At 39.3% G+C, this 12,794-nt stretch overlaps 1 protein-coding gene across 3 annotated transcripts in view; it reads left to right on the forward strand.

Annotated features, from left to right (window-relative positions):
- Window positions 1-11,999, forward strand: part of EPHA4 (EPH receptor A4) — a 132,562-nt gene extending 120,563 nt beyond the window's left edge. The window contains exons 12-17 of one of the 3 annotated variants that reach the window (XM_057745165.1): window positions 1,594-1,655; window positions 2,105-2,314; window positions 4,188-4,337; window positions 7,934-8,127; window positions 11,281-11,436; window positions 11,778-11,999. In XM_057745165.1, coding sequence (XP_057601148.1) covers window positions 1,594-1,655; window positions 2,105-2,314; window positions 4,188-4,337; window positions 7,934-8,127; window positions 11,281-11,436; window positions 11,778-11,892 — 887 coding nt within the window. In that variant the 3' untranslated portion in view covers window positions 11,893-11,999. Of the gene's footprint in view, window positions 1-1,593; window positions 1,656-2,104; window positions 2,315-4,187; window positions 4,338-7,933; window positions 8,128-11,280; window positions 11,466-11,777 lie in introns of all 3 variants that reach the window. The other 2 variants (XM_057745166.1, XM_057745167.1) reach the window with 2 other exon arrangements.
- The last annotated feature ends 795 nt before the right edge of the window (window positions 12,000-12,794 follow it).

The raw sequence follows: 12,794 nt of genomic DNA on the forward strand, positions 1-12,794 counted from the left end.
ATCAGGGGACTCACCCCTTCTCCTAGTTGACAAAGTATCATTTGATGAAGGCAGGTTAATCAAAACTCATTTAGATGCATTTGTTCTGTATGGTCACAGTTGTAGAGGGTAGATGAGTCTGAGGACTAAGGGCTTCCTGTTTATACTGATGGAGGATGGAAAGGTGTCCGGGAACCACTCCCTCCAGACGAGGGGAAGGAGATTAGAAGAGGTTTTACTAACCTTTGGGCTACATCAAAATTCCTGCTTTTCCACCTGCTTTCATTCAGCACTTGAAAATTAAATGTTCATGGTGTTGTTTTCTATTGCAACATTTTTGCCTGGGAAAGATTTCTTAGGCACTGTACCAAATGTACAGTCAAAGAATGAATTGACAAATGGGACTTCACTGTGATTAAAAACTTTTGCTCTTCCAAAATTTTGCCTCTGAAATGACGATATCGCCCCTTTCCCCACGAGGACAGAGTCTAATCTCATAGGGGCTCTGGGTGGGAAATGTATTCGTTTAGAATAATTCTGGGGACTTTCCGGCAGTGACACATCCCAGCCCATTTTCCCTGACTGGATGTCTAAGTCCAAACAGTCCACAAGGACAGCAATGAATAATTTTGACTTTTCAAACTAACAGTTTATTTTCCTGCCGGGACCCTTTTCTGTTCTCTTTGCTTTCCCCCTTGCCTTAGTAAATTACTGAAGATTTACGCCCCACCCCCAGCCCATTTCCACAAATACCCATTAGAAAGAAGGCATGTAGGACCTTGAGTCCACTGCCAGGGATTAAGAAACTAAAGAACTATACTTATTTCCTAAGGTCCTCAGAAAGAAAACCAAAGTGAAATGAAAGTGTTTCCCACTTCTTTGCTTAAAAAGGGGGATGGGGTGCACAGATGTTCTAGTCCTGAATCTAAAATGCTTCTTAGGATGAAATCACTTCTTGACCCATTTCTGTGATTTTGTTGTTGCTGCTGCTGAGGTTGGCAGCTTAAGGAACCAAATAGATTGAGTTTATTTATAAACAGGAAAAGGGGAAAAGAAAGGATATAGCCCCTGACCTGAGTGAGGCAGGGGGAACAGCTAAGATGGTGCATGCTTGAGCTTTAAGATGAGTCTGGGTAATGAAGTATCCAACATAGCTCCTAGAAACTTGGGTTTCTCTAAATATGTAAAAAAAAAAAAGTTTCTTTGTTCATTGATTCTTTTAGCATTGCACAAGTGGCTTTTCTGGGGACAAAATTAATTAATTATCCTAAAGATTTTTTTCTCCTGTAAACGGGCCATTTATCTTCCTCTCCATTTGCTTGAGAGAGCAAATATCCATCCATGTGCTCCCTGGAAACCAGAGGCCACTTTAGTTAAAGACCTTGTCAACAAGCCACCCAAAGGGTTAACCTTCCAGATGGAATTTAAACCTACTCGTCCTTTTAATATTTCATTCCTAGCTCCCCACAGCTGAGGCATAAGCTTGGCTTGTTTTAATTAAATTAGATCACAGAAGACAGGTGTCTTGGCAGGAAAATTGTGCACAGCCCATTTTTATCTCATTAACTGCAGTGCTCATCAAGGGTTTTGTGTTTTTCTTTCTGGAAACTCTAGGTAAACCAGTAATGATCATAACAGAGTACATGGAGAACGGCTCCTTGGATGCATTCCTCAGGGTACGTGACTACTGTACGTTAAACCCCAGAATGTTGGTACTTAGAAAACTCTAACAGTCTCCGAGTGTTTTGTTTGGTTGTATTCATGGGCTTTCTTTTAATGGGGCAAAGGGAGAAGAGGAGAAATAGAGAATGATGTGATTTTAAAAGGCTCTTCAATAATCCATGTACAAGGAGGGTAGTATTTGATTTATTCTTCTATGGTGGGGCTGTTTGAGCCATAGATTCATTATAGTTGGATAATTTCCATTTATACAGGAAGCAAACCCAGCTCCTAGGATATACGTTACTTGTGAATTAGTGACTTTGGTCCAAAAGGCCTGTAAATCATATTGAGTTTCACTGCACACCGGATACAAATATCAGAAAAGATCCAAGTAATAAATGCTTGGTAAAAATTAATTTGGCCTAATGCTAATGATATTGTGCCCCATTCCTTTCCTCTGCAGAAGAATGATGGCAGATTTACAGTCATTCAGCTGGTGGGCATGCTTCGTGGCATTGGGTCCGGGATGAAGTATTTATCTGATATGAGCTATGTACATCGAGATCTGGCTGCTCGGAATATTCTGGTCAATAGCAACTTGGTCTGTAAAGTGTCTGATTTTGGCATGTCCCGCGTGCTGGAGGATGATCCAGAAGCAGCTTATACCACCAGGGTAAGAAGGATTTGTGACCTCTAGGCTTTGATTCTGATGAAACTGTTCCTCTCACTTTGATGTTTAAGCCCTTTGTGATTTTCACAAGTTTTCTTATCCTTCAGAGCCTCTTCATAGCCATGCATCCATTTTTAAACCATGTTTCCAAGAGGGATTTTCAAACAGCCTCTAGATGGGTGACCAGTTTACAAAGTCACAAATTAGAGTGTCACTTATTATTGTATTTTTTCACACTTTATCTTCTTTCCTTCCTTTCTTCCTGTTTTAGATTTTCTACTTGGTTCATTTTTATTACTTAAAAAAAAATCTTATTGTAAACAAGGCAGAGCAGTGTTTCTAGTCAGCTGCCTACCGAAACTGAGAATGTATATACAGGATTTATAAAACATTTACACTACTCAGGGTTTCTCGGTATCTAATGGCCTGCATTTTACCACTGGTAGATAAGCCGGGATTAAGGCACAGTTAAGAGTTATCGGTATACAGTTAATGGTTATGCTATCTTAGCTGGACAATCTGAATATAAGATACTAATGGAATAAACACAGAATCATAAAAGTTATTGGCCATTAGGGCTGACACTATTAAAATCAACATGAAGCAGACCAGCTATTTTCTTCCTTTCATGCTCACCATTTTGCATTTACAATAGTAAGCACTGGGTTTTTTTGGTATAGTTTACGGGCGGGGGGGGGGGGGGGGTGTGTGTCTGTTTTCCGGTAGTGTTCAGTTTCTTTGACTGTAGTTTTGATTCTTACACATACCTTCTTCTGAATTCTAAGTCCATTCATTCAGGAAAGAATACATCTTTGTCCATGCTAAAGACTTTATTTTTCCCCAGTAGTAGGAAAAAGGAAAGTAAAAGGAGGCTTCTAGAATGATACATTTATATAGCAAAAATATTTAAGGGAGGCGGAAGGTAGCATGTGTCTCGCTGTATGGAACAAACATAAATGTAATACAGTGTATTTTCAGAGTAAACTATAGTGAAATCAGTGCAATTTACAGTACAATTTATTGCCCTTTTTAGTAGCCCAAATAAAGCATAGAAAACTTCTAAATGATATCTTCTTGAACAGCTTAAGGGTCTGAATTAAAGTTGAATTAATTTCCCCAGATGGAACCCTAAGAAATTTGAAACTCCATTAAAAGTACCTTGCACATAAGCATAATCAAACAGGAGACATTTGAGACCTTTCAACTTTTCTTGGGTGATATTCAATTGCTTTACCATTTTTGCAGGTGTTTTTTTAGAAAATTAAATGATAATCAAAATCCTGCTCTCCCTCCATTAAAATCAGTAATGGCTCTAGCATCTGGTATTATCTGACTTCCTCTAAGAGCCTGTTTAGTGTATTATCTTCTAGCTACGCTGGTCATGTGTCTCATTCTCTGTAGTTGGATGACAGTGGGATGGATTGAAACGTTCATATTTAACGTCCTTAGTTCATGATTTCCAAAGCAGTATTAAGTATTGCCTTTGTGCCTGCTGGGTAAGAGAATCCAACGAGAAGTCAAAATTCCTGTCGGCTGTATGCCCATTGATGTACACCGCGGATAACATGTGCATTTTGTGAAACCTAAAATGCCCTTTCTTCTACAGTATTGCCTTAAGCAGAGCTCAGATGATAGGTAAGCTTTTTCAAAAATAATTAAACAGATTAGTTGTTTACTTCCCTGTGACTAAGAGACATGTTTTATATGAGAACTGTCTCAACCTGGAAGATTTTAGTTAGAATAAGCAAGTGTCTTGTTGTTTGGAAAGCTGTCTCAGGAATGCTGCTGTCCTGCTTGGCACACAGTAATAACCTTCAGAGGCTAAAATGGCACATCCGTGTAGTTGGGGAATAACCTAGAGCTCGGATGTTCACAGGGTGGCAAGATTCCTATCCGGTGGACTGCGCCAGAAGCAATTGCCTATCGTAAATTCACATCAGCAAGTGATGTATGGAGCTACGGGATCGTTATGTGGGAAGTGATGTCGTATGGAGAGAGACCCTACTGGGACATGTCCAATCAAGATGTGAGTCCTTATTGTCTGAAATATATGTCTTTCGAGATTCAGGAAGTTTCACATTAGTGTATGATGGAGTAAGTGTTGAGCTTGAAATGATACATTAAACTTAAGATTCTTAATACAGATGAGTCTAGTTATCTAGCTAAAACTTATGGTCGTTGATTTCAAGGACCAAAATTACAAAGCCCAAATGGTATAGTATGGGAGATAGATCGATAGATAGATGATAGATACATGGATAGGTAGATGGATAGATGAGAGATAGATAGATAGATAGATAGATAGATAGATAGATAGATGCATAGCTTGATTGATTAGTGATATGGAACAGTATTTTTACTTGGTTAACTTTCAAACCCATACTGAAACAAAATTAAACTTTGAATTTTAAGAAAATGCAAAGATATATGAAAAACACAAATTTCATATGAAGTGAAATTGACATGAAAGGTTTACTGGAAGAAAACTAGTGAATATTTTAAAACTGGCAGAGTTGTAATTAGAGCTTGCCCCTTGAGGACTCTAAAATAAAGCTTCACTAAATGACCCTTTGTAAATTATGCACATCCCTTTAAATGTACCATCTGGACTACTTCGTAAGGGAGTATCCACAATGCCTGCAATTTCAGAAAAGCATTCAGTAATGACACTAATAAGATTCCAGAGTAATAGAATTTAATTACAAACATCTCCAGTGAGAAAGAAAAAAAAACAACCTAGATCGGGGGTCTTCCTAGAACACTTATTAGCTAATTCTGGGAAGGTGTTAGTTACTTCTAGAAGGGTTGGAAATGAGAACAAAATAAAATAGCCATTTATTTGAATGTACCTAATTTTTTTAGGTATGAGGTAAAATATTAGCATAGAGGATATTTACAAATATGTGGCATTCAGTTTATCAATAAAAACTATATTTTAGAAAATATACTTTTTAAAAAAATTTTCCCTGATGCAGAATGTTAGCTGACCATCTGCCTTGTCCTGAAACAGCAGGATGTTGCAAAACCTTGACAATTAAGTGAAAAACCAGGTGCACTGAAGAAACAGGATGCTGGTTAACTTATCATAGAAGAATACTTAGAGCAATACAGAAGCTAATGCACTCTGTGTCCGGTGGGGCAAAAAGAATTCTGTAACCAGATTAAGAGAGGAATGGTAGTGTTGACATTGTAGTATCTATAAGTTGTAAAGGAAGGTTCATAGCAAATAGGAAGAAAGACAGCAGCTAGCATAACTGATAGATAATTACAGGCTGGAGACAGACTGTGGGAGTGAATAGGGTGTAATCTATTGTTTGATGTGATTATGCAGACACCTTCAAGTACTTTCCTTGTAGTAACATTTGGTTTTAAGTTAGAGACCTTCAGAGGAACAAAGACCAACAACCTATAAGAAGGAGTAATGCCCGTATTTACTTCTTTAATTATTGGATATTTAAGCTTTTCTTCATTTCAGTCGAGAGTGGCGGCCAAATTCTCCTAAGAGCAGAATCTAAAGATGTCAGTTTTCATGCCCTAAATATTTTCAGACCTGTGTTTTCGACAGTTTCTATATTATATTAAAGCAATTTTGTTGCTTTAAACTTTCAGTTTTCTGCCTTTATCCATGAAAAAGCTTCTGAAGCCAATTCTCTCCCACAAATAATATTGATCTATCATTCACGTGTGTTTGTCTCTGTGTTGGAGTCTGTGTAGAACAGGAATCAATAGGAAATGTAACTGGAGAATTACTTTCATGGATAGAACTCATTTGGCATATGGTGAATGGAGTCAAAGTAACTGTTAAAAATATGTCAAATTTATCGAGTTTTTTGTTTGTTTTAATCCTCTTCCTGCACCACCCCTCTCCCCAGACACTCAGCAGTAAACTGAGAAAATATGCTTTGTTAACCCACAAGCCATCTTCCAAGCTGGCAGTGGGTAGGGAGCTAAGGAAAGAATACTAAGCAGTCTGAGGGTTTATAACAAATTGTGTTAACCTGGCATCTGCCCAATGTCGCTTGCATTCTCATCAATTCAATGTAAAATGTTTTCATCAAGTGTAGAGTCAACATCATGCACCTGGAAAGATAAAAGAAAGTCAGAGGATCACACTGACCTAATGTCATTGCCAGAAATAAATAGAATCACGTTCAGTAAGATAGCATATAGAAGTCTACTTTAGAAGGAGAAGTGAATTAATACTAATATAGTAGGAGGTTGGCAAAAAATACATGGAAGAAAGGGTTCAGAGGGCTTAATATATCACGAGATGATTGTTAAACTGAAACAGTATCCTGGTTAAAAGAACCACAGTTATGCTGGTACATAGAAACTGGCCCCAGCTGAATTGATTATTTTCTCTTGAAGGCCAATCATTGAGCAGTAGTAGACCGACCGACGGACCACAGGGGGATTTTGTCATGGTCGTTGAGATGGCTGCAGCTAGGGGTGGTTTCACTAGGGGCTATCATTTTAGTAGCGGGGGAGAAAGGACTGATTTAAAACAAATAAAACTTTTAAAAATCCCCGAACAAAATCACCTCCAGAATCTCATAGGATACCCGTAAACACAGCTTATGAGTAGCCAAAAAATTAAGAAGTAATTCCCCTTTTTCAATCTGGCATGACTCTTACCATATTATGTTACTGGGACTCACACCCTGAAGAAGTGGGGTTTAGAGAAAAGCCAATAAGAAAATACTGTAATACCTGTGAAGACAGATTAGAAAAATTAGATTTAGAAGAAAGCCCGTGGAATGATTTATGTCTTATTAGACAGGAGGGACACTCTAGGCAGGAGGCAATTATTACCTACCATTATAACTTCTTTCCTTAGATGCGTAAGGGTCCTCTTTAAAATATAAATGCCCCCAAAGAAGGTTTTTTAAATTATTATTTTAAAAATTTTAAATCTAGTTATGAGCACCTTTAACAGGGTCACTTCACAGCCAACAGAGACCAAGAAAGAGGTACAGAATTGGTAGACTGGTATATTTTGGTCTTCCAAAACTAAAAATGGCTGGGCATCTGGAGGGGTTGAGGAATGTGCTATTTCAGAGAGAGGTAGTATCTTCTGGATGGGAAGGTCTGGAAGTTGGGCTCTGGTATTGACCCACCAGCAGTCTGAGAAAGAGAACAGAGGCTTAAAGTGATACAAAGGGACTTCTGTTTTGGAGGCAACTATTAATACCTCCTTAGGAATGTCTTTACCACTAAGCTAGAGTCTCTTCTGCTGAGAGTGTTTAGCTGATAGAAGAATGGAGAGGGTCGTTGCCCTTCTGTCTCTGGGGGCCAGGCCAACACCATGTGGTTGACCTGATTGGGTTCTAACCCCTTTGGAACACTGATGCATCTTCACTTTGGAGTTTCAGATGGGCATTTTCCGCCATTTGAGAACCCCTCATAGCAACCGCTGGCTTCCCTGCCCTGTTGCCAGCAATACTCAGGTCCAGCTCTGGCTTCTGTGAAAGAATTGGAGCTGTTCCCATACTCAAGTTTGCTAGCAGCTTAATGGACAGGGAACCTGCCGAGCAGGAGGGTGAACCTCTAGCAACAGCTTGCCTGGCAGCGTAACATACCATTCTGGGTTTTTTGTTTTTGTTTTTGTCTTGTGTTTGATAGGTGATTAAAGCCATCGAGGAAGGCTATCGGCTGCCCCCTCCAATGGACTGCCCCATTGCCCTCCACCAGCTGATGCTCGACTGCTGGCAGAAGGAGAGAAGCGACAGGCCTAAATTTGGGCAGATCGTCAACATGTTGGATAAACTCATCCGCAACCCCAACAGCTTGAAGAGGACGGGGACCGAGAGCTCCAGGTCAGCCGTGCTTACTTGATAGTGATGTATGAAAGAACACATCAGAGATGGCAGACAAGTGGTGACCCACTTTAATTCCTGCCTTTTAGTCAGAAGCCACTTTACAGCCATCTGCAACCCGGGTGGCTTCTTCCTCCTGGAGTGGAGTAGTTCTGATCACCATTTTGAAGACCTTAGTACCTGTCAGGCCTCAAACAGAAGTCAGAAAAACAAATTTAAAAAAACAAACAAAACAACAACAACAATAAAGGAATAGCTCAAGTGCTTATTTTATGAGGCTAGACCTGAAAACTTAAGACGAGGGATGAAATGTATTTTGGAAGATGGTCAGGTTACTAGATGCTATATTTTAAAAGGGGAAGGAACATGGGGTTAGCCAAAAAGGATTCAAAGACAGCTTTAAGTGGACTTAAGTGTAAATTGTAGCAAGCGATTCATGGATTTTGGTTCTTAAAGTTGCTCTTTTCTGAGTCTTTCAAGAGGAGAAGGAAACAGGACCAAGATAAAAACTGATCAAGTCATAAAGCACGCAGATGAATATTTGAGATGAGTTTTAAAAACTAAAATGATTGAATCACCTGTAAAATATGTGGTTACCTCATTGGAAAGAGCAAAAAGAAACATTTCAGTCCAGAAAGAAGATAAAGATACTGCAAGTCTTATAGTGAATTCAGTAGGAACTTTTCTACCTAGAAACTGGGCTTTACTGGGATAAGATCCAGGATACCTAGATACTAGTACCATTGGCCATTTTTAGGAGTTGAATGGTTTAAGAAGACAGGCATAATGAGACTAGGTGATCCAGGCCCTCATGAGGTGGGGCATCTACTCATCTACAGATCCGTGCTTCTCAAAGTCTTCTCTTTCATCAAGACCCTGAGTTAAAAGTAGGAAGACACTTTACCCATGATATCCAGGCCCTTCCAGTCTTGGCCAGAACTAGGATGCTCTCCTCCGGTTTTTCTTTTGAAAACAGCCACACAAAGAGGTAATGACCATGCTCTCCTGAACTAACACTGGGCTGAATTCACATCTTCCTTCTGCCACTCGGTAGCTATGTGACCTAAAATAAAATCTTCCATTATTTCTTGTCTATTTTTGGTTTTTCTGTTCTACAAAAGGGTGAAAATAGATGGCGCTAAGGCGTTTTTTTCCAGGTGTAGCTAGTTTCTTCTATTCCAAGGTAAACCTCCTCCAGCTTTTAGAGCTCCATCTCTAGATCCCACCTATTTTGTCTGAAGGTCCTAAGTCCAGTTCTTTGGTACTTGGGGCTTCTCCTGCTGGCATAAACTTTAACTGCTAACATTGTATAATGCGGGCTTTGCACCAAAGTGCAGAACAGATTCGGTTACTGGATACACTTTTCTCACTTCTAAATTTTTCTCCTTGATGGTGCTTAAAGAGCTTTGATGCTTCTTACTGCTTGCTGATAATGGGATGTAGTATAGCATGGTATGTGATTCAAAACAGAATTAGGCAGATGTCACAGTGTTTCACAAAGAGCACAGAGACTTCCAGAACAAGCTCGAGAATGACCCTTAGACTTAATTGATACTGAGTAAGGATATTTTCATTCTAAGGTCATTTTGACCTTGTGAGGTATCTAGAACCTACATGTTGCCCTTTTAATGCTCTTGGCTTTAAGTTAGAAGTAAATGCAAACATTCAACACTAATGTCTAAAATTCTATGTGGTAGTATTTGTTATTGGCTCAAAATTGGGGAAAGAATGAAATCTTAATTATCCTTACCATAAAAGTCTGCAGAATTTTACTCAGAAAATCAGATTTAATTGAAATAATGGACAACAAAGAAAGGTCACAAAGACAAGCAGTTATTTGAGTGCAAAACCGATTGATAAAAGCAAGTCTTTGTTAACATTGATATAAAAAATAACGCAAATCGAAATAACTTAGGTAAAAACTAAGATAAAAAATGGATTGGATTAATTCTACTATGTAGAAAGTTAAGCCATTAGATGGACTTAATTTTGTTTTTACAAGAAAAGGATTTTGTTGGTTGAAAATTCAGTAGTGATTATGTAATTCTGATTGAAATGTTCGTATTCGAGCAACATAGTCTCAGGGTGAAAATCGGGTCAGAATGTGAAGATCAGCCACATTCTGTGATTTCCAGGGAAAGGGAGTTCAAGAAAATAGGACTTAACAAGTAGCAAGGTTGCTATACAGGTAATTATAATAAAGATGGTATAAAATACCCTGTTAATGTCTACCCTATGATTATTAAGTAGTTTGATGATGAAGATGGCTATAATTCTCTTCATAAATACTTTCCATAAAGAGATTATTTATTGTATATCAAGATTGTGAGGGATGACAGAATACTTGCCGTGAACTCTGGTCGCTCTTGACAGTGATCTAGTGTAAAACACCTGGCCTGAGAAATGCATCAACTAATAAATAAGTTAATAAGAAGTGCTTGGAATTTGTTGAAATGATTCTTTTAGGAGCCCCAGCAAGGAGAGACGAGAAGCGCATTGCACAATCCAGACAGTGATCAAAGTGGCCATTCTTTCTGCCAGTCTTGGCACACGTGCTGGTCAGGCTGGGTTGATTAAAGAGTGGATTAACTCCCTGCTGTCCCAAGTTTGTTTGAATGCACTGAACCTGCCTGCAAACCTGGCTGGAAGCATGCCGGACTTGAACTCTCGCTGTTTTCTCTGCTTCCGTCAAGCCTGGCAGGTTGCAAACTCACAGTTTTCCTTACTCATCCTTCGCTAGGGTTTCCATAGTTGCTGAACTAAAGTCTGTGATATTCAGTGCTAGCAGGGACTAGACCCTTCCTGCAAAGACTGAGCCGGTTTCAGCCACAAAGTCTCCTCCAATCTTTACCCCAGGCTAGGATGTTAAAAGACCTGCTCTGATCCTTAATGCATTAAGAGGTCCACATAAAACAAATGAAAATGAAGTTTTCGGAAAATGAAGTTAAGAACGAGTAATTGAGACGTACTTTTGCAGCTTTATGAAATTAGGGGCGAAAAATCACATGATGACATTTGATGTTGTTGATTCCATCTAAAAAGCCTGTTCTTGGTGCTTTGGTTCCCCTTGTCTGTCTTAGACCATTTGACTTCTGAGTCAGGCTGTCTCACTAATAATTCTTGTCTGTCTGCACTTTCTCTTTCCATTTCCAGACCTAACACTGCCTTGTTGGATCCAAGCTCCCCTGAATTCTCTGCTGTGGTATCAGTGGGCGATTGGCTCCAGGCCATTAAAATGGACCGGTATAAGGATAACTTCACTGCTGCTGGTTATACCACACTAGAGGCTGTAGTGCACATGAACCAGGAGTAAGTACTCAGCGATGTAACACAAAAGGGTAAATCTAGATTTAATAGTATTTTCCTTTTTTTTTTTTTGCTTTGAGCTGTATAATCATCCTACTCATTTTTTTTTTTAAAGAAAACTGGAATGCCTTTCATTTTGATTGATTGAGTGTAATTTTGCACAGCCTCTCTAAAGCACCTCCATTGTTGCATTCAATGCTTAATTAAACATTTTAATACACCTGCCTTGTTGTGCTGTATTAATTGTGGCTGATTCAAATGTGTGTCTGCATGAAGCCCAGAAAAAGAGATTCTCAGCCCTCATCACGTTTTCCTCTTCCACTTTTTTCTCCCCCTCCGTACAGTGACCTGGCCAGAATTGGCATCACAGCTGTCACACACCAGAATAAGATCTTGAGCAGTGTCCAGGCCATGCGAACCCAAATGCATCAGATACACGGCAGAATGGTTCCCGTCTGAGCCAGTATTGAATAAACTCAAAACTCTTGAAATTAGTTTACCTCATCCATGCACTTTAATTGAAGAACTGCACTTTTTTTACTTCGTCTTCGCCCTCTGAAATTAAAGAAAACAAACAAAAAAACATCTGCAGCGTTGCTTGGTGTACAGATTGCTGAAACTGTGGGGCTTACAGAAATGACAACCGTCATTTGAATTAGACCTGGAACAAATTGTTTCTCAGAAGTACGTCCGTCCGTCACCAATTTGTAAAATACATGTACCTATATAAATAGAACACCGCCTCCGAGTTTCGATGCCGTATTTGCTGCCAGACACTGAGCTTCTCCAAGACCTCCTTGATCTTCTCTCCATTTGGGATTACAACCATAGTATTTTGTTTGTGGCATAAATTACAGTCCATCCTTCTTTCACTGGAATGAAGACCGTGCCCAGGACCATTTTTGAAGGACTCAGTTGTAACTTTTAAGGCTTGGTTCGAACCAGGGATAAAACTTAGGTGAACGTCACGTGACTCATCAGTGTTGCCAATTTGTGCTCGGGCCACCTGGTGGATGATGATGACATGCGGGGCTGGAGAGAAAAGGAAAGTGGATTTTAAAATAATAATAGTAATAATAATAATAATAAAACTCAAGCACCGTACCCCCTACCTGGACAAATGAGGTCTGTTTCTTTGGGCCCGAGGCTGTGCCATTATATATCTTATTTGGGGACTCTACAAACTTATCATATCTACCTTATGGATAGTGGATTGTGACAATCTTGTGTAGGGAACTTTCATACTTTCCTCCTTTAAAGAAGCAAACCCAAATCTACAAGGTAAGGCAAAAGAACCAGCAATGAGTCTTTCTCCAATGAAAACTTTTTTTTAAAACTTTATCTTGCTTGAAACACTGAAC

Source organism: Hippopotamus amphibius, chromosome 8 (genome assembly GCF_030028045.1).
Source record: "Hippopotamus amphibius kiboko isolate mHipAmp2 chromosome 8, mHipAmp2.hap2, whole genome shotgun sequence".
NCBI classification, from domain to species: Eukaryota; Metazoa; Chordata; class Mammalia; order Artiodactyla; family Hippopotamidae; genus Hippopotamus; species Hippopotamus amphibius.